At 45.9% G+C, this 21,710-nt stretch overlaps 1 protein-coding gene across 50 annotated transcripts in view; it reads right to left on the bottom strand.

Annotated features, from left to right (window-relative positions):
• SORBS1 (sorbin and SH3 domain containing 1) overlaps positions 1 to 21,710 on the bottom strand; it is a 242,969-nt gene that overhangs the window by 61,359 nt on the left and 159,900 nt on the right. For 25 of the 50 annotated variants that reach the window (XM_055119324.1, XM_055119328.1, XM_055119322.1 and 22 more), the window contains 5 exons: positions 18,986 to 19,158; positions 17,110 to 17,173; positions 5,109 to 5,156; positions 4,856 to 4,985; positions 2,031 to 2,145 (listed from right to left, as the gene is read on the bottom strand). In XM_055119324.1, coding sequence (XP_054975299.1) covers positions 2,031 to 2,145; positions 4,856 to 4,985; positions 5,109 to 5,156; positions 17,110 to 17,173; positions 18,986 to 19,158 — 530 coding nt within the window. Of the gene's footprint in view, positions 1 to 2,030; positions 2,146 to 4,855; positions 4,986 to 5,108; positions 5,157 to 14,807; positions 14,871 to 15,201; positions 15,277 to 17,109; positions 17,174 to 18,985; positions 19,159 to 21,710 lie in introns of all 50 variants that reach the window. The other 25 variants (XM_055119308.1, XM_055119309.1, XM_055119317.1 and 22 more) reach the window with 2 other exon arrangements.

The raw sequence follows: 21,710 nt of genomic DNA, 5'->3' as shown, positions 1-21,710 counted from the left end.
CAACTCACAAGCATATGTTGATGGTAATGGTAATGGCAGTAGGGAGTCCTCAGATTCTGGAAAAATGGGTACAAGGTACCAAAATCCATAATTCACAAACTAAAAATCACTTCAATTACAACTTTTCCTGTGATAAAAGTAGAGGGGAGCAAACGAATTCAACTACTGCAAAGAGTAGATAGAGTAAACTGAGTTCAATTTTCTCTCTAAAATAAGAAAGATTTTGGGGGGGTCAAAGTGTTAAATAGGGGAAAGGGCCCTAAACCAAACAATTGTACAGTCATGTGGCTCACTGGCCATACGCCCCATTACTGGGTAGACCTACAAGCCTTGAACAATCCAGGGGGCTTCGTGGGGCTATACACCTTAAACGCTGCTTTGCAATATGTGGGTGTGATCACTGCAGCTCCCTATACTCTCCCTGGACCACACCCCCATGGGTCTAAGTGTTGTTTTTCAATGTTTATAAGACCAATATAAATGATCCCAAGAACTGTGGTTTGGCAGATACTTGTAACCATTGTGCTATCAATGAGAAAAATGAGTATTTGTTTTATTTCCTTATTCTGAATAATGATCAAAGTATGAGGAAACAAGAAAAGGGGGAGGGGGCAGAAGAAATTTTTAAAAGCTACAGATTTCACATAAAAGCAGTGGCCATCTATGATCAATAATAATGTCCCCCCCCAAAAAAAATAAAACCACCCAAAGTCATTTAAAAAATGTTATGGTGTATCCTCATTTTGTCATTCAAGTGTGTCAATGACAAGCAAGCATGTCAAGAATAGGACTTTCCTTCCAGGAATATTCATGTGGCAGGTCCCCTGCCAAGCTTGTTATTTCAATAGGGAGAGAACCTGTATTGAAAGGGAAGAGCAAGGGACAAAACCCCCTGCTATCTCTCTGAACTTTCTGCTTAAAATAACCATGGTATGCTGTAAATGCTGAAGAATGACAACTCTAAATCATTTTTGTGAACTGCTGTCCTTTTTTTTCTAGTTAAAATTGCTAATCAACTTGTGTTTTTAAAGATGTCACATTTTTATTTTAGAGAAAGCTAAGCCAATCATTCCTTTAAAACATGTAGAGCAGAAGAGGATAAAGGAAAATAATTTGGAATCTGCATTTCAGAGATCTACTTATTCTAAACTCTGTGTGGTAATAGTATTTTACTAAAAACCAATCCTCAGCATGGTAATTCCATCCGGCTGGCTCGGCTGGAGAGCTGTGATGTTTACAGGGCTTTGGAGAATCCCTTTAACCACAATCGGAATTCTAAACCAGCCTTTTCTAAGGGAGGGGGATAAAGGGGGAGTGTGATGGGCAGACACAAAACAAATCCATTTGTAAAAATTCCTTCTCATTGCCCAAAACAGTTGCTTTTACAGGGTGGTCCATGTTCTGCCCATATAGGTGATTTCCCACGCCTAAAATAAGTTGGAGATATGACTGGTTAATACCAGGTTGAAAAGGAAATTATCCCTCAATATTTATTGCACTAGGCAGAAAAGACCTAACAACATGTTTTTCTAACAGCCTGGAGCTTTTTCCTCCCAAGTCATAACATCGTATCAATTATTTAGTTTGGCATGATGTACTAGCAAGTTCTGCAAATTTTAAGCATGTTCAAATAAATGTCACTTAAAAAAAATAACAACAAACAACCCCCCCACACGCTCTTTGTCCAGTTAGTAACAAGCCCGATAAAATTCACAGTTAGATATATATATATACATAAAAGACAGTGTCACAATTAATCTTTATATTAGCAGAAAAATTAAAATGAGTTAAAACCATGCACAAGAAGAGCAACAATGCCACAAATAAAAGGATTCTTTTAAAGCTGACTCGTAGGACTTATTTTATGAACACCTGCAAAAATGAAAAGGGTAAAAATACTTCAGTTTTTCATTGTCTTCTAAACAAAGCAAGTCTATCTCAAGGGAGAAATACAGTAATCCAAGTGCACAATACATCCGGATTAAAGAACATGGCAGGGTGAGACAAAAGAACTTCAATATGCACATTACCATCTTTTCGTTGGTCAGAACGGAGGACTTGCCCGGCTGATATTCGTAAATGCTTTTGGGCTCTGCACGGTATTTTCTTGTATCCACTTTCTTATCTGGGGGCTCCCAGTCGTTTCTGTTGGAAGAAAATCCTATGAGAGCTATTTTCATGAAAATTGACATCCGGCATGGTCTGATTTTGGCTGACTGCAGTCTAGTCAAGGAATTTGTATATCCGAAGCAGATAATCAAACTCAGGCAGAGGCATTTTGGTTGTACTGGTTTCCTGCTCTCTGTGTCCACTTCACAGAAGGCGTGAGGTTCTCTGTGCTCAAAATCAGGAAGAGAAAAGGAGGGAGGGAGGCAAAGCAGCAAGCTTGTTCTGAGAAAAAAATCCTTCACCTCTCTCTGCTTTCATGAGCTCTCATTTCCCAAACATGCCAGCACTTCCCACTCATGCTAGTACAGAAAGAGAATGTAGACTCGGGAGCCAGTAGGCTGTGGTTCAAATCCCTGCTATGGCACTTGCTAGTGCGGTGATCTGGGCCAAGTACTTTTACTTCTTGCTACCTCACCTTCCTCACCTGAAAACTAACATCGTTGTAGGGATAAGCAAGACGCTGCTAGGTCCACTGCAACCATTCAATAAATGTTATTTGCTATCCCAGCTGTGACATCGCTATTCTTCACCCACTCCGCAAAGCTCCCAAATCATCATCTTTGGCAGCAGAGCTACTTAATCTGGCATTCAGTGATCGGCTTCAGAGCATGCATAAACCCTTGATTATTGTCTCCAATTTTAGAGGGTGGGTGGGACACATTTAGGACAAAACAAGTATTTCTCTGTGGCTTCTGTTGGTGCCCTGATCAAGGGTTGTTACTGGCAGCTCTGGGGAATGGTGAGATGTCAGGGATTGAACCAGGACCTCCCAGGAGTGCTCACTCTTTGAGAAATATCTCTGGCCTTGTATGCAAAAAATTTCTAAGCTTGAACATTATTGCTTTTTGCACTGTGCTTACATTTACTTTTTGTTGTAAGACTTTGAGGTCAGGAACTCTGATTTTTTTCATGCACACAGGAGAGAGAGAGAAAGAGAAAGAGAGAGAGAAAGAGAGAGAGGGTGGCAGACACATATTAGCAGGTGTGAAGTGTGAGGTGAGATCTGGAGTTTGATGTCAAGTACCCACTGTCTTCCCTCTCACACCTGGGCAAGCACAATTGGTGTAGTTCTGGCCCACCGGCACCACTGGGTATGGCCCCTACATAAAAATATAGTGGAAAATATGTTTATATTCCTCCATAACATTTGGTTCAATCCATGCACAAAATACATGTAGGCACTTGATTAATGTACTTGTAAAGGATTTATTGGCATACCCGGCCTTCCTTTCAGATTAATTAGCAAACTCTTCAGGTAGATGCCTCTTAGTATGTGTAGGGCTTTACAAACAGTCTAGCATTTGTCTATGAAGATGGAAAGGCACAGAGGTACAAAACTAGGTTTGTATTTCAGTATGGAGAAAGCTACTTTTGTGTTGATAAGTAGAAGCTGGAGCAGGGAGATGAATGGAAACCAAGTTTAGATGCTCTGCAGAACTGAAATAAAGAAAACCATTTCATTAGTTCAGGCTTTAAGAGATGACCAAAAGGAGCTGGGGCAGCAGTTCAATGAGAGAAGGCATGTTTTATATATATGTATATATATATATACATGTTATATATATGTATATATATGGTCCTAGGGTTGAGGCCCAACATAGGGCTGCATGGGAGATGACTCAAGTGAGAATCAATCCAAGTTTTGTATCACTAAAGTATGTTGATATAAACAAATACACAGATAAGCACTGCTTTACTTTAAAATTATATTCTCTGCCATAAGTCTTATTGATAGTAGGAAAGCACAAAAAAATCTTACAGCTATGCTTTCTCTTAGGGGAAAAATGCAAAAGGGGAAGATTATAGTCAATATTCACGAAGTCTGTTCTGTACTGGCACACAGAAAATATTATCTGCATTATTTTGTCTTACCCTTGCAACCTACTCTGTCATTGTCACTGTCACTGTTGTCCCATTGTTCATCGATTTGCTCGAGCGGGCACCAGTAACGTCTCCACTGTGAGACTTGTTGTTACTGTTTTGGGCAAATCAAATACACCATGGTAGCTTGCCAGGCTCTGCCGTGCAGGAGGGATACTCTTGGTAGCTTGCTGGGCTCTCTGAGAGGGAAGGAGGAATCAAACCTGGGTCGGCCGCATACAAGGCAAACGCCCTACTCACTGTGCTATCACTCCAGCCCACAACCTACTCTATGAACATAAAATTATTCCCATTTTGTAAGTAAGGACATTGAGACTCAAAAAAAAAGAGCAAGGAAGGGAGGAAGGGAGGAAGGGAGGAAGGGAAGAAGGAAGGAAGGAAGGAAGGAAGGAAGGAAGGAAGGAAGGAAGGAAGGAAGGAAGGAAGGAAGGAAGGAAGGAAGGAAAGAAGGAAGGGAGGGAGGGAGGAAGGGAGGAAGGGAGGGAGGGAGGGAGGAAGGGAGGAAGGGAGGAAGGGAGGAAGGAAGGAAGGAAGGAAGGAAGGAAGGAAGGAAGGAAGGAAGGAAGGAAGGAAGGAAGGAAGGAAGGAAGGAAGGAAGGAAGGAAGGAAGGAAGGAAGGAAGGAAGGAAGGAAGGAAAAGAGAATACGACATCACTATCAGGAGAGTGAACATTCACAATCAGGTCAGCTTGACTCCTGGCTCCAATGCAGCCTGACCCAGCAGAGGGAGTTTATACTTTACCAGAAGATTGTTCTCATTCTCACTTAATAGCACAGGGCTGATGGTAGGTGAAGGCCTACTTACCTTTCTGGACTAGATTTTAGTGAGGAAGAGCGAGCTGGGAGGGGAAGTGTGGCCGACCTCTTAACTACCTTCTCCCCATCAATGTAGTTCATCTCACTTTTTGAGCGAGGCACAGACAGAGGCACTTTTGCTGGAGAAGGAAAAGTATGTACAAGAGACTTAAAACTGATAAAAACAACAACAGGAAGATATCTTTCCTCACCCGCCACCCTCCCTGCCTCTCCCTCAAGTCAGGAAGTTCCAAGTCACTTACTGTCTTCAGAAAAGGAGTACCGAGGGGAGTACAGGTCTGAATCATCATCTAGTGAACAAAATAGAAACATCATCAGGAGAGATCGGGCGACGGTGAGAGAACTGAGTGACCTGTCCCCTGCTTCCACAGTCCTGCCTTGGGATCCGGCCACACCAGAGAGCCCAGCGGAGAGAGAAGGAGCCAAGCGCGAGGAGCGACACCACAGCAAACCACATTGGAGAGGAGCAGGCTTGTGGAGACCACCCACCACACGGACCTGTGGTCTAGCAGGCCCATTCAGAATGCCAGACAGCAGGAAGACCAGGGGGCACCTGGAGATCCAGGTCCTCCTTCAGCGAATATGTATCTATAGCACAAACTGAAACACAAGGTCCCCAGCCTGGCCGAACTAGAGGCTGGCGTAGAGTTTCTGGTCTGGCCTGCTGGCTGCCCCAAATTTTGCCCCAGAGCCTTCTTTGATATTAGATGGGGAGGCCCAGAAGTGGTTCCTCTCTGCCCCCCTTGGCTGACATAGCAAAGCTCCCTGTTAATAACACCCAATGCCCAATAAAGAAATTCTGATATCAATGAAACAGCCAGGGGAAAGAAACAATAAAAAAACACTCATTTCTCTGATTCTACCATAGCCTGGTTTCCTGAATTGCTTTCTTTCCTGAGAATAAAGGATACCCATGGCTGGTGTATATATAACTCAGCCTTACCAAGACTGCACTATCACTCCAGTCTGAATTTTACTGTTTCCTAAACCTATATTCGGATTTTATAAATATGCAACAAAGGCCCACATACTTCATTTAAAATATGAAACAACTTTAACTAAAGCATATAACCTACATACAAGCCAAAGCATCCATTCATGATAAAGTGTCCATCTAGTGTGTCCTTGTATCTATGTAAACTTAAATCCTTTAAATTTGGACACAGAAAAGGTCTTCAGATTTTGTAAAATGTAAATGAAGCTAACACTATTGTTGAAGGTACTATTCAAAGAGAGCCTCTTTAATATCATCTCTTGTTTCTTCCCCATTTCCCTGTCCCTAGACTCTTAACTCCCAAATAATAGAAAGGCGTTGTGTAGAGATTAAGTTTACCTTTTCCTCCCCACCTCGACCCTCCCCGCCTCTTTTCTCCTTGGTATAAGAACATTAAGTAATCAATATCAACACTGAACCTGGTTTAAGTTCTTCTGCCACCATAACCAAACTTCTGTGCTATAAGCTGGAAATGCAAATTTATTTAACTTGTGTGAATAGGAAAAAGATATACAGTGGTATCCAAAAATACATATTCTGAAATACTGTTCTGGAGACTTTTGTGTAGACTTTTCTGTTTTTCTTTAAACAAAATTTTTGATTTTTCACTGATGAAATACCATCATGTTAAAGAAAACTATGAATCAACTCTGCAGGGATCTGATTGACAAATGGTGACTGCCAAATGAAAAATTAGATTAAGAAGAAATGTCTGTTCTGCTTAAAGTCCAGCCAAGCAACTTAGTTCAAACCCCGAGTCTCTGGCAATCACAGAAAAATTAGAGCCTTTCTAGAGAAAAATCAGAGTTGATTTCTAACTTTCACCCCATACTTGACGTAAGACATGAAAGTGGAGAAAATAGCTTATAAATATTCAAAGACCTTACAATAACAACTCTGAACTCTTAAAAAAATAACAAACAAACCAAAAAAAAGCCTTTCTCCTTAGAGCTTTCTAACAATGGAAATCCAGAAGATGTGTCAGAAATGGAGAAATAGTTAGTACAGATGGGGGCGGGGGGGGGAAATAGAACAGCTTGGGAAGTTAAATAGCTCATGGGCTTTGAAAAGTAAAAGAAGGAAAGATGTGGACATGCCGGCAGCAGGGAAGGAAGTCTGAATTACTGAATGCGCGTGGGGGAGTAAGCAGCCATCCAAGGCATCTTGAGAGAACTGCTTTATGCTGCTCGCAAAGTGTCCATGCGAGTCTGATATGGGCACGTCAACGTGCCGACTACTAAGAGGGCAGACCAGGGCTGGAGAGATAGTCCAGTGGGTAGGGCTCCTGTCTTGCATGTAGCTGACTCTGGTTTGATCCCCAGCATCCCTTAGGGTCTCCCGGGGGTACCGTCAGGAGTGATTCCTGAGAGCAGAGTCAGAAGCAAACCCTGAGCATCACTGGATGTGATCCAAAGATTAAAAAAAAAAAAAGGTGGGGGTGGCGGGGGGCAAACCCAAGTAAGATGGATTTAACTCTCAATGCCTAATGTTTATCTTATAGATCTAATGGAATAAAATTTTACCTATCCTTCACTGTATCACTGTCACTGTCATCCCATTGTTCATCGATTTGCTCGAGCGGGCACCAGTAACATCTCCATTGTGAAACTTGTTACTGTTTTTGGCATATCAAATATGCCACGGGTAGCTTGCCAGGCTCTGTCGTGCGGGCGAGATATTCTCGGAAGCTTGCTGGGCTCTCCGAGAGGGACAGAAGAATTGAACCCAGATCAGCTGCATGCAAGTTAAACGCCCTACCCACTGTGCTAAATGACAATAGTAATTTCTAATTATTAGATATCTAAAAGTAATTGGTAATGTACAAATAGTTCACTTCTGTCTTGAAAAAAAAAAGAAAAAAGAAAATGCCAAGAGGTACATAAATATATCATCTTACGGGCAAAGAAATTAAGGCCCAGGGGCTAAAGACATAGTCCAGGAGTTAAGGCAACGTGCCTTGCATGTCACAGACTCCTGGGAGATCACTGGCACTGCATGGTCCCCCGAGCACTAGAGGTCAGTTTCCAACCACAGAATTAGTAGAAGCCCCAGTAGTAGTGGGGAGTTTGGGAGTGCTCCCCCCAAACCCCAGTAAACAAGAACCAAATTAAGGTCCAAAACATCTGCCCTGGGCCACTCTCTGGGACGCAAACAGAGCAGTGATGGATTCGAAGTTTTGTAATCCGCAATCTCTGTGACACCTGGAAACCAGGGAGGGCACAGGTGCTCCATGGTGCTCTGTCCTATGCGCAATGCAGCTGTGGCTACTCCAGTGTAGTTTCTATTGTGAAACAGAAGCTGAGGTTGTTGTGCAAAACCCAAGTCATGTACAGCCGTGCTGGCCACACTGACTTCCTGCCTGCGAAGCCTTTGCTCTATTTTCCTGCATCACTCCAGCCAAGGCAAGTTTTCTGAGTTACCCCACGACTTCTGCTTGCCCTTCTGCTGGTGTCCATGCACAGAGAGAAAAACGGAGTCATTTATACTCTGTCACTTGCTGCTTCTTGTTCTTTTCTCTTGCAGGCTGGCTCTATAACCAGATGGAAGGGACAAAGCAAAAAGCCCAAGGAAAGGGCAAAGCGGGTGCAAGAATCACCACTCTATAGTCCAGACACCAGAGCTTGCCAAAGGGAACATGTGATTTTCACCATAGTGAAGACGATCAATCAGGAGGGTGTCCCTCAAGCTGCCTATGCACACAAACACTGTCTGTGTCTGAAACTCTGCCTTCACTCTCCCCCACCATGGAAAACAATGCCACCGTGGGTTCAGCTGAGGACCTTGTGACTGGTTCCTGCTCATGGTGAGGTTCAACCCGCCTGTGCCCCCCTCAGAGCTCCAAGCAGCAAACATCCAACCTTGGCAGGAACTCGCAGAACTTCTCGTGTGCCAATGACTTCCAAGAAGCCCAACACTAAGTAGGATTTACTCAGGGAGAACAACTCAAAGCTGGGCCCCAAGGGTCCTCCTAGCCCCTCAATGAGGCCTTTGTCAATCTGTCCTTGGTACACGATTTGGGGACAACCACTCTCTTAAAACTGCCAGGAGGCACATAATTGCCTTTTCAAGCACAGTGACTTCAAACCAGAGATTCTCAAACCGATTTGGCCAACGGCCCCTTTTTAGAAAAAAAAAAAAATCACTCAGTAGCTGTCTAGAATCTTGAAGCAAACAAAGCATCTCCCCACCCAACTGGACCCAAGGCTACTATGACCCTCTGAATCTTCTAGTGCCCCTCATGGGGTGAAAGAAGTGTGGCCCACTTTGGGAAAGACTGAGTTAAGTGAACCTCTTTTTTATTTTTTTTTTAATTTTTTTTTTTTTTGCTTTTTGGGTCACACCTGGCGATTCACAGGGGTTACTCCTGGCTCTGCACTCAGGAATTACCCCTGGCCATGCTCAGGGGACCATATGGGATGCTGGGATTTGAACCCGGGTCGGCCGCGTGCAAGGCAAACGCCCTACCCGCTGTGCTATCTCTCCAGCCCCTGAACCTCTTTTTTAAAATAGAATTTATAACAATCTTAAAGATAATGGGGAATAGTTAATAATCCTTAACAGCGCCTGTTAAGAATAGTTGTTCTATTAACAGTATGTAATTGGCCAAAATGGGATGAAAGGTAAAAAGCAGCATTTGCATAATCACCTACCAGGATCAGTTAAATTTCAATTTTAAACATTTCTTAGGCTGTGACACTTCAGATTTCTTTGCTAATTATCAGTGGATCATGTTCAATGCCATCTTTTCCCATTGCTCAAATCAATACCTTCTACTTCATTCAAGGTACTTAGGAAGGGAAAGGATAAGGGGTCAAGAGAGACAGGCACAGTGAAAATAGAGAGAATGGGAGGGAGACGGGGTAGGGCTAAGGTGTGGGTGGGACTGGAGAGGAAGACTATGCAAACGGGGAGAGAGGCACGGGGGTCCACCTAGGAGCCTGGGAAAAGACTGACAAAGCTCTTTATGTTCTGGTTAAAGGCGACCACACTTTAAAGAATGACCCAAAAACTCAAAATAGAAGGCAGAATAGTACTAGGATGTAAGTTTTGGGGTTTCTTGAAATGGAACAAGTAGAGCAAGAGAATGGGGTGGAGGAGGAAAGGCGGGTTGGGGGCTGAGGGGGCTTCTGAGAGAAACAGAGGGCTAGAAAAAGACTCACCGTGCCCCTGTCCTGTGGCATTTCTGGGCCTGAAGGGTGGCCAGGGAGTAACCGCAGTCTCCTCACTCACTACCTTGCGGGCCCGTGGAAGATTCTTGCACTTGTTGGGCGGCTCCAGTTATGGGAGCAAAGGTGACTGACGGCGCGCTCAGCCCGCCTTCTGGGCAGTCCTAACTAGGGTCTAGGGCAGAAGGCACAGATCCCAGCCAGGCATCTTCACAATAGAACTATGTGTGCTGCACTCGGGCAAAAATCTGGCTATTCTTAGAAATCCTGTAAGGCCCTCAGAAGATCATTTGACTCAAATATAGATGTGGCTGGGAAAAAATCAGCCCCTGTAAATCCTAGCTGCAGTGCACCCTTCATGAGAAAAGGGAAAAAAAAAAAAAGCTCAATGAAACAGACCAGGATCCTGTGGCTTGTCACTGACTCCTGGGGATATCCAGCGGGGGCAACTGGAGTCACTTCACCAGTGTGGACAGTGGCCCCCACCTGCTGGGCAGAGGTGGGAAAGGCATCTGAAAGCAAGAGCAGAGGCCGCTCTCAAGGACATCACCTCTGGCAGGACAGCCTTCACCTGACCAAATGGGTTTTCAGGGGCCACGCAGAACACAAAGTGACACACTAGTTACCTGGTTTTGCTGTTTCAAGGAGGTGTCATTTGCAAATATCGTGCAGTTCCCTGACATCAACTATAAAAGAAACATCTGACCATGCTTGGAGTCGGGGAGATTCCACTCTTTGGATTCTACTTCCCACACACATTCTGTCTCTAACTCCCCTACCCTGAAGCACGGAGGGCATCTTCTACCACGTTTGGAGGGTAGAAAGGGTGGTATTCCAGAGGTTCCAGTGGTTCTCCTCTCTGGGTATGCATGAAATCACTCAAGGAGCTTTTCCATGCTTCTGGATATCATGCAGTTCCAAAAAAGCAGGCTCAGCTGAGTGAAGCCAGGCAAACTGGATGCCTGAATTCAGGAGCTCCTGGCCAGGGGGACAACTCAGGCCCCAAAGTGCAGCAAGGAAGAAAGGAATCAGGAGGCACCTGAGTGGAGTCAGCCAAAGCCCCCATCTGGGCGCTCTTCTGATCTAATGGAACCTGACTGTCCCTTGCTCTGTGCTCTTGCACATCTTCACCGTTCTGAGCCTCACACTCTTAAGACCCCCAGGGGCCTTCCTGGGAGGATAAAATGGAATCATCCCCATGCCTGCAGCATGGAGCCTTGGGTCTGGTCTGGGCTCCATAACTGGCAGTGACAGCACTGTCCCATGTCAACAGGTTTTGTTATTCTTGTTACTGATACTATTTTGATTCACGGAACTGTGACTGAGCCACTGAGGTGCCAGTTACTGCACCACTGTTTCCTAAAGCAGGAGGGAGGAGGTGAGGCAGCCATGCGCTCTTGAAGCTAGTCCCCACACCGGTCCTCTCCATCATGTTGCAGGGAGCAATCGGGAGCAGGTTGGTCTGAAGGTGTGTGGCAGCCCTTGCTGGGGCTCGTGGGCTCTTTCTCCACCAGAAACTACTTCCCCAGTTCCACAGTTTTTTTGACCTGTAGCACTGTAGCACTGTCATAGCACTGTCATCCCATTGTTCATCAATTTGCTCAAGTGGGCATCAGTAACGTCTCCATTGTGAGACTTGTTACTGCTTTTGGCACATCGAATACGCCACAGTAGTTTGCCAGGCTCTGCTATGTGGGCGGGATAGTCTCGGTAGCTTGCTGAGCTCTCTGAGAGGGACGGAGGAATCGAACCCGGGTCAGCCACATGCAAGGCAAACGCCCTACCCGCTGTGCTATCACTCCATCTAGGTCCTTCTGACCTAGATGCAAGAAAGGGACATTTCCCTCTAGGAGAACTATGGTGGGTAATCCCCAGCTTTAGGGCAGACGGGAAGGGATGATGGAGAAGAGAGGGTGGTTCAAGGAAAGGATAAAGGAAACTCACTTGGTTAGCCTTAAGTAAAAGGTATTTCTGGTAAATTAATCTTATTTTAAATAACCTTTCTAGAGGTTAGGGTATGCAGTGAAAGTCTCTTGAATCCACTCAGGATCCCAGATTTTTAAACCCAGATTCTTTCCAACTAGCTACCGTATGAAATAGCAATTATGGGGAGACTGGCTCCAGCTGACCTGAATGGTCTCTAAAATAACTAAGGCATCCAAAGTGACTAATCTGTTAGAATTTACAGATTTCTTTCAAAGTACCTTTGGGAATAACACACAACATGGACACACATTCGAATAGTCCTTGACTGGTCTAAATTTCACGTTCATTAATATCTCTGGAGGCTGATCTTCTCCTAGTACCTTTCTTTCACTGACAGGCATAAATCTCTCTAGAGTTCAGAAAGAAATGTGAAATACCTGTCAGGAGACCAGGGCCATGCACAAGGCCGGGGGGAACCTCACAGGCCCTCCCAGAGAACCAGCTACAGACTCGAGAATCTGCTGTTTTGAAACCAAATAAAAATTCTGAACTGATCTAGCTCAGATGTCTCACTCATTTCCTAAAAAGCTTCCATCTAGCCGAGCCTGCGTCTGGATCTGCCATTTAGGCAGAGCGGGGGTGACAGATGGAGCCGACCCTATTTTTGAAAGGTCTCTAGGGAGGACGGCTTCTGAGAAACGTGTGTTAAAGTCTAACTGTCATGGTTAGTGTGAATTATTTAGGTCCCATCTAATTTTCTCCTTTTCTAATCCTTTAAGATGATTTATTCCTCTTGGGGTTTTGGAAATTGAAAAAAAAAAATCTGCCTCCTAAATTATGGGGGGGGGGGTGAAAGTAATCACGCGAGCCCTTATTTGTGTTGTGCCTCTAGGCAAAGGAGACAGAATTCCTTCTTGGGTCTGACTTGATATGTACCAAAAAGCAGACGTCACTGTCAGCTGGGGTTGCTAGGTGTGGCAGATAATGACAAAGCAGCTCTGAGCAGGAGCCAGGATGACAGTGAAAGGTGCTGGCGCTGCCCAGCAACTGGCATTCTTTCCGTCCCATGGCGCTCCCTGTTTTCAAGGCAGGCTCCTTCGGATGGCCTTTCTCCACCCATATCTTTGGGACACTTTGCTTTCAAGCAGACTGTGTGCTTGTCATCCTGTCTGGAAGAGAGCCCTATTTTATGAGTAGGCTGGGTTCTCCAGTCAAATAAAACAACAGAACAAAATTTGCAGTCAGACAGAATTACCCTCCACGTCCCCCACCTGTCCAACTCTGTGGTTTCTTAAGCAGAGTACTGGGTTAAAATCAGCTCTCGTAGAATATCTGCCACCTAATTGACTCCGTTAGGAGGCCACTGATAAAAATGAAAGTAACAGCTTTTAGATTCCTCAGCACTGGCTTGTTGGGTTGACTTTTTCTTCTGTTTGTAACAGGCCTTGCATAGGAAACATAGGCTGCAAAGCACTGACGTGCACATCTGGTATTTTAAGACTGTACCCAACACTTCATCCCAGAGAGTGATGTGATACATGATAAATGATGAGTGAAAGTTTGGGGAGTAACTGAATAAATGACTTTCCCAATGAGGAGGACTGTGTGGAATGATTTGTGGAGCTAATTAGACTAGAGAGGCACCAAGGTGGTGATCAGAGAGAGCTTCATCCTATTTCGTTTTTTTTTTTAATCCTTTAAGATGATTTATTCCTTCTGGGGTTTCAAAAATTGAAAAAGAAAAAAAAAACTGTCTCCTAAATTACAGGGAGCAGGGTGTTGAAAATTATCAAGCGAGCCCTTATTTGTCGAGCTTTGAGTGAGCTTCATCCTAAGAAATCTAGTATGTCGTGATGCAAAGCCTTTTCTCTGGATAACCACAAGTTTTGTAGGACACATGATCTTACAACCGCTACCACTCCAGGATGGTGTAATGCCGTGGCCTTATTCAGCTTCCTGGTAGCAATAAACTCTGGAGCAGAGAGGTCATACGGAACTATGTTCAATTCCACAGACAATGGTGCCTATATTTTATGCTCTTCAAAATGAATGAAGCTCAGCATGCTCAACCTCTCATCCTAGAAGAGAATTTCATAAAACTTCCTTCATAAAAATCGTCCTGGTCATATATCCAAGATTAGAAAAACCCTGAATTAGAAGCATCCTCCTGCTGGGACCCTCGCTCATGGGCTATGTATAATCTTACCCTGACCTAGACTTCTTTGCCCCAGAAAAGAATCTCTCAGATACAAAAGGGGCTCTCTTTCCCTGGCATGTCCAATCCTACCCAGCTTTTTCCTGAAATGCTTTCTCACTTGGTTAAACCCTTATTTCCAAGCACCACCTTCCTTGTCACAACTGAACTTCATGCCTGGATGCCTCTCTGTGAAGTCCCTACCCAGAACATATATTCCCAAGGGCCCAGTGACAAGTTAGTTGTGCATATACTGCCCAGATAACTACTCCATTAAGATAGCTGATAAAGCTCCCTCTGCCCATCGGCCACAATGACTCAGTTTTTTTGAGTCATTGCCCAGCCTCTAGCACCATGTGACAACTACAAATATACAGCCTTGGTAGAAGGGGATGCTTTTCCCAGAGCCCCACATGTCCAAAGCATTATAACTAAGCTACACTGGCTATCCCATTAATCATGCAAACTCCACAGGAATAGGATTAAAATACCATCTGGGTAGATTTGATGAGACAGCCAGTACGGAGCAGGCCACCACCACAAACACAAGGTTAGAAGCAGAAGGATGGGGAGAGAGCCCAAGCCACCAGGAAAACCCCCAAGGTGAAAAAAGAAGGTAAGAGCACCAGTACAGAGAAGCATATGATTTCCCTTTAATTACCTTCAGATTTAGGACTAGGAGTAGATGCAGGAAACTGGTAGGTAGGAGTGTAAGGATTGTCCTCTGTAGCAGAGAAAAGCAGTGGATTTTGAAAGTATCCACCAGAAAACAGAGGAACTGACAAGCCCCCAGTTGACTCCTTTGAATGACTGATTACCTATTTTAGTGTTATTAAAGCACCCAGGCACCACACAAATATATATTAATGAATTAGAAAAACTAGTCATTTTAATATAATATATCATGCAAATAAGTGAAATAAAATTTTTACCAACCAAAAGCGGCTTTAAAAAAAAAAAACTCAACAACTAAAAGCCAATCGTATGCCTCTACTGGAACTAAAAGAATTAAATTAAAGCTAGGACAACAGATAGACTGTCTAAGTTTATGGTACCTTCAGAACTTGGCTGGATTTCAGGAAGTTCGGGGAATTTGTACGTAGGGAAATAAGGGTTTTCTTCAGGAGTGTCTGGATAGAGGAGCAGGTTTGGGAGAGAGCATAAGAGGAAGATACAAATGGAGAGAATAAACGAATGGGAATCCATACACAATTCAGACTCCTTGAATTCTGGGATATACTGAGCTTTATGGATGATATGAAAGAAGTTCAAAGTGCTCTTTAAAAATCCAGTCCTTTTGCCTGAATTGTTGAGACACATCTAAAGAAACAATATCATTTTGTGCACCAAAATCACACACTTAATTTAAAGACTCTGGTAAGGAAGAGGCACTCAGCACAAAGGTTTTACCTTTTGAGGTTTTCACCTTTTATTCTAAAAACAAATTATGCACACTAATAGTGTGATAAAAATACTATCATAAAATGATTTATCTGAAGGCAAATCTTGTGCAAAGAGACACTTGATTTACAGCAAACAAGTGGATTCTTAATTTTTCAAAGACCTTTGCCCACCAATAGGGCGGGGCATCTTATTCAGAAGCTCTCCTTTAAATTGAGTTTATAGCTACAACATGGGAGAGGCCCAGCACTGCCTGAGGGGTAGAACTGTCTTTTCCAAGAAAGTATACATGCTACAGCACTTGGGCTGCCAATGCTGGGCCTACGGGTGAGAAAGACACAGACTAATGGAAAAAAATGGGTGTAAACTTAAGGAAGGGACCAGTGGATTCGACCCGTCTGATCAGAGACCTCACATTTAGCCCAGCACCCCTTGTACTGAGCTCATCCACCTAATTGCGGTGGTTCTATCCTTGGCTCAGGAAGAGAAGCCCGGAGCATCTCAATCTCGAGACACTGTGTGCAGAGGGGCACAGCCAGGTTCATTTTGAACACGGCAGGAGCTCATTAACAGTGATGCTGGCTGGCACGCACACACAGCTAATCGGTCAGATTGCTTATTTGAAGCCTGGGCCAACACTGACCAGAATGCTTTTTTCCTCGCCTTCATGTGTCATCCAGTCCAGGCGGCCAGACTGGATTTGGCCACAGGGGGAGACAGGATGCTGTGCCTGGGGAAGGAGTGGTACCCTTCCCGCAGTGCTGCGGCATCCCGCCTAAGAGCCGATGGGCAGCACAGGCGGATGGAAGCTGCGGGGTCAGGACTGCCCGCACACGCACTGGCCAGGGCATCTCCTGCCATGCTGCGTGACCTGCTGACGGCCCCACGGACCCTGATCTGAAAGCGTTTCTCTTCCAACTTGAGCAGGCTCTGGTGTGTCAGCACTTGACTGACTCTCAGCACTCCCTGCCAAGCACTGGCTCGCCGCTGGGCTAGATTAGTTTTCAGATGCACACCACCTTACAGGTGCATCAGGCATATATCTCACCGGGCGGCTTTTGCTCTCCTTCGGTCCCTGCAATATCCCTCGAAGGAAGGGAAGTGGGACAAACAGAGAGAGGCAGAGGGACTAGCCTAACATCACACACGAGTCCTTAAGGGACTGAATCTGAGTGAGAATGGTTTTCTAGATGCCTGGTTTGGTGCTTTTTCGATGTGCAGTGCCTACAAGGCAGTCAGGGGCTGACAGCAGCGCTGTACCTAAAGCAGGAAGCAAGGGGGGTTTGGAGATGCCTACAGACTCGGCGGGGAGAGTGTGGAGCACAGGCAAGGGCTGGGTTCAGCCTGCCACAACCTGGGAGCGGGGGCTAAAGAGAGCCCTGGAACCCCACCAATGAGGCAAGCACTCCCTCCCTCCATCTGGTCCAAATGTGTATGGCTGAGCTCAGGTAGGACCAAATGGGGTCCAGCTGCAAGCTTCTCTGGAGGAGAAATCCAGGCCTTCACCAAACAACCAACATACGGGCACCACACAGATTCTACAAATCAGTGGAAATCAGTACCTCGGTTCAGTTTGTGGATCTGTTTGAACATGGTCTTGTACCAGTCTTTGGATCGCTCGGTGTTCTGGAGAAAAACAAAGGTAAAACGCAACATAAAACAGAAGCTTCGTTACATTTCAGAATTTCTGTGACTGCAAAATCAAGACGGACAGGACCAGCGATGAAGCCAGAACTCAGGAGCTTCCTTTTTGTGATGCCATTAGTGACACATTTCGTTGAAAATGCAACACATTTGATGGGAGAGTCAGAATCAGGGAGTGAACCTTCTCCTAAAGCATGCAGATTCTAAAAAGTGGCCACAGATCCACCAGAAATTGTCCTTATTTGTGAATAACTATTTACCATTTCGTGCTGAGAGACCAACTCTTCGCGTTGAGATGACTAAGCAGAAGTAAAGCCTCGTAACAACCTGAGACAAAGGACACCTGCTCTCACCCACATTCAGGTCAGCTTGCAGGGGACCAGATTCATCTACACATAACCCACTGAGGCCTCCAGCACCACAGAGTTAGAGTTACGGTCCTAAACACAAAGCTGGCCAGTGTGTGCATTATGATAGGAAAAGAAAATCAAACAAGGGAGGAGACAGAGAGGTGGCCGGATCATGAATTGTCACCCCCACTTTAGAGAGGAGGAAGAGGAGAAAATTAGGTAAAAACAAAAAACCCAAGTAGACTGCACAAGGTCACAGAGCTGGGGAAGGCCACTAGCAGGATGCTTTAGGCTACTTGGCTTTGCAAGTCAGTCTACTCCGTATTCCCAGGGTGTGCCGCCCTGAGCAAGAAATATCGTTCCCCTCCGGCCTGGGTTCTTCCTCCCTGGCACGGGAATGAGATTAGTGTTCTTGAAGAAGGAAGGCGGTTCAAAAAATTAATGTAGCCAGCCAAGACAGCTGTGCTTACTCTTAGTAACAAACCTCTTTCCACGTCTTTTTCTGACTTTACACTTATTATTATTGGGGGGGGGGGAAAGAGAAGATGTGTGTGTGGGGGGGGGGTGAGGAGGCTTAGCCACAGCTGTTTCTACTGGCTTTCTCTAAAGGGACACAAAAAAACAGTGCAATTGCTAAATGGAAATCACAAAGAAAATGGATTGCAGGCAGTGTTCTGGTAGGTACAAAGAGAAGAATAGAATGCACCCTATCCAGGTTTCCAACGCCAGGCTCCCCAGGAATTCTCTAGGGTGGCAGGAGGTCAGCATGCCCTTATGGTGGGCAGAAGCCAGGCTGGTGACACCAGACCCGCTCTTTTCTGTCCTGGGGGCCACGGGAAGCTCAGGCTGAAACCCGTTTCTGGTGCTTCTAGAGGTGCCAACCACCCCGATGACCAGCATCTCCCCACCTCATGAACCCCTCCCTGAAAGTACAAAAACAGAGTCGTGAGCCTGGCACTCCCTACCAGGATCCCTAAGGCCAGGCTAACAATTTCCCAGGTGTGTTCCAGAAACAGTAACAGCAAGAGTCCCAGAAACACTGCCCACAACGTACACCGGGCAAGCACACACGCAAGCATGCACACACACACACACACACACACACACACACACACACACGCACACCCCTCATGCCTCTCACAAGTTCTGCTGCAGAGAGATCTCTTTGCTCCTCCTAGCTTTCTGCTGCATCCACCGACTACAGATCCCTTTACTCTTGAGATCCCTGGGCACCTAACACATCCTGGGGAAAAGAGCCCAGGACCGAGGTGGACTCAGGAGGCTGGGCACAGCCTTGAAAGGTCGCAGACTCCCTCTCTGAGGGATGAGGAGGGCGGTGGGAACCCGCCTCTTGAGTCCTTTCACCAGGCATGTGCTTGCCATGTGCTCGCCACTGGGTCCTCACAGCAAAGCCCCAGGAGGACTTCCCAGCTGGCATTCGTACCCGGAGAGGGATGCCCACTTCGTCCACGGAGACATCGCTCAGGTCCTGAGCACTCTTGGCCACCCGCCGACCGTCATCCTTGGCTTTCTTCTCAGAAGCCCTGCCAGGGGAGGTAGGCTTCTCCTGGGCCGCTGCAGAGTTCTGAGTTCCCACTCGTCTTTCGGGGACAGGATCTGGAAAGGAAGACAACAACATTAGCTGAGGTTCTTCAGGCAGAAAAGAAAATACCTGAATAATCCAGCTGAGGGAAAGAGAATTTAAAGTTCTCAATTTGGAACATGCTTTGCTTAGAGAAGCGTCAGCACTGTGTGGCCTTGCTGCCTGTTTTTGTTTTTAAAGAAACTTGACTGGGACTGGAACAACAGAACAACAGGTAGGGCATTTGCCTTGCTCAGTGAACATCAGAGCTGGATTCAGGACTGCAGGCGAGGGGGGTTAAGAGACACACAGGCATGGTCTACTAAGTAAAACTTGTTCTTCCAAGACAGGCCACTCATTACAGAGAAACATTGCCAGGTGCAATGGATTCACATGTCCCGTGGAAATGAAGGGCACCCACTCATAGTCCAGCCTTCCAGGAACTGATTGTCTAGTAGGTAGCAAGACCAAGACAGCCAGCAAGGAGAAGAACTGCCAAATGCCAACTCAGGAGAGGCATTTAGGTCAGGGCCAACCTCTCAGAGGAGTAAGCTGGATAAATAAGAAGTGATGAGTGCTTCTGGCAGAGGCCACAGAGCAATCAGCAAAAAGTGGGGGGCCTCCAAACTTTCCATATGCCTAGCACTGTGCTAAACCCTTCAGACACATGACCTCAGTCTAGCCTCCCAATAATCCTATGGGGAAGAGACTGTTAACTGCCCCTCAACTCCTTCCAAAAAATGAAGAGAACTGAAAAGTCCAGAGAAATGAAAGTGTCCCAACATCATCATCAATATGTGGTCAAGTTGGGACTTGGCCAAACGTCCACTTAACTCCAGGCATTCTCCCTGTCTTGTCTTCCCTCAAAATGGCAGCAGGAATTTGTGCCTGGAAGCCTGGCATGATCTAAGCACAACATCTGGAAAGAAAACTGTGTTGGGGAAGGCAGGGAGAGATGGCCACTCCACTACGACAGAGCAACTTTGAGAAGCCAGTGAGACTTGCTTTTAAATATGTCCTGGAGGTCCCAGCAGGGGTATAATCTTTCGGCCATCCCCACAAAAGTGATGGCTGAAACCAAGGAGAGGGGACATCCTGTGGAAGGGTGGGAGCAGCTGAGGGCTGAAGACTGGGTAATGTCAGGGCTGAAAGGCACCACAGAATCCTCCAATAGATGTGGGGATCAGCGGCACACAAGATGAATCTGAAAGGGGCAGCCAGGTGTCACCAGAACCCGAAAAGACAGAATCCCAAGAAGCGGATGGTCACAGGCATGCACACACACAGACATAAGGAAACTGAGGCAGAGAAGGTGGTGTTGGATGAAACAAAAGAAGAACAGTGCGATCACCAGGAAGGGCAGATGGATGGATGGACAGATAAGATAGAAAGACAAGAAGAAATGCCATACATTAAAGAATCCAAAGACCAAAGCAAGTTAGGCCGACTCAGATTTTATCTCTGGCCTGGAGGCTCCCCCAAGCCTCACTCTTGGACACTATCTAAGAAAAGGGGGACAAGCAGAGACAGGGCAAGGGGCCCAAGCAAAATTTCTGATACAGTGGCACTCGGACTGACAATTCCTAGATTTGTTCCAAAGCTGCAAGCATCTTTTTCATCCACAAAAACTAACTCTGAATTATTGAACTCTAAGGCCTGTGGCTGCATGATCCATTGACTGGGTCGATTTCAATAGATAATGGACTGGACAGCAGCCCCTGAAGGGAAAAAAAATATTTTTTTTTTAATGGTGAATGCCCATGGTGACACGAAACCTTAAGAGGGCTATGCTCTCTCCCACCAGGCACATGCCACTTCCTCATGTGACATCCCTGTCGGGTTTGATCCCAGGTTTCCAAAACGATGGTCCTGGTGAGGGCCACCCAGTGGCTACTGCTGCTGCAACCTCGGCAGGGCCTCTGGGCTGCGGGGAGTGGAGGTACCCCTCTTCTATGCACCCAGGCTCCGAGACTGTGGAAACAACAGCTCACACAGGCCTTGGGGGTGCAGGCGTGGCCCCTCCCCACTCCCTGCAAACCCCTGATCGTGGCTCATCCTTCTACCCAAGCCACACATCATGAGCTTCACAAGGCCCAATACTGCATAGGCTCTGGACCCACATGAATGTGAGTACGGAGCCCACACGGTCGGTAAAAATCCAGCCGAAGGAGTGCTCCCCTCCCAAGGCCTTCACTGTGGCTATGAGGGGCAGAGTTGCACATCTGTGCACTGAGTTGTTTTTCAATCACCTGTGCTCCAAGGGTATCAGTGCTCAGGTGTAAAATGGTTGAGAACCACCATGCTAACCAACCAGGCCACCTCCAACCAAACAGGTACAGCTTGTGAAACAAAAGCTACATGTGGCATTTTGTTTTGTTCTGGTGGAGAGGTGGTTGGGCAATTTCTGGCAGTACTGGGGGCTCAGGAGACCATGTGGTGCCAGGGATCATAATGGGTTGGCTGCGTGCAAGGCAAGCGTCTTCACCGCTGTTCTATTTCCCCGGCCCACAAAACTGAACACTGAACAAGCACTTTTATGTTCCACTCCATCAAACACCATGGTGGATCTGTCTTCCAAACTCTAGGA

Source organism: Sorex araneus, chromosome 11 (assembly GCF_027595985.1).
Source record: "Sorex araneus isolate mSorAra2 chromosome 11, mSorAra2.pri, whole genome shotgun sequence".
In the NCBI taxonomy this organism is placed as follows: Eukaryota; Metazoa; Chordata; class Mammalia; order Eulipotyphla; family Soricidae; genus Sorex; species Sorex araneus.
Note: the sequence above shows the minus strand (reverse complement) of the source record. Positions and strands in the feature narration are given on the sequence as shown.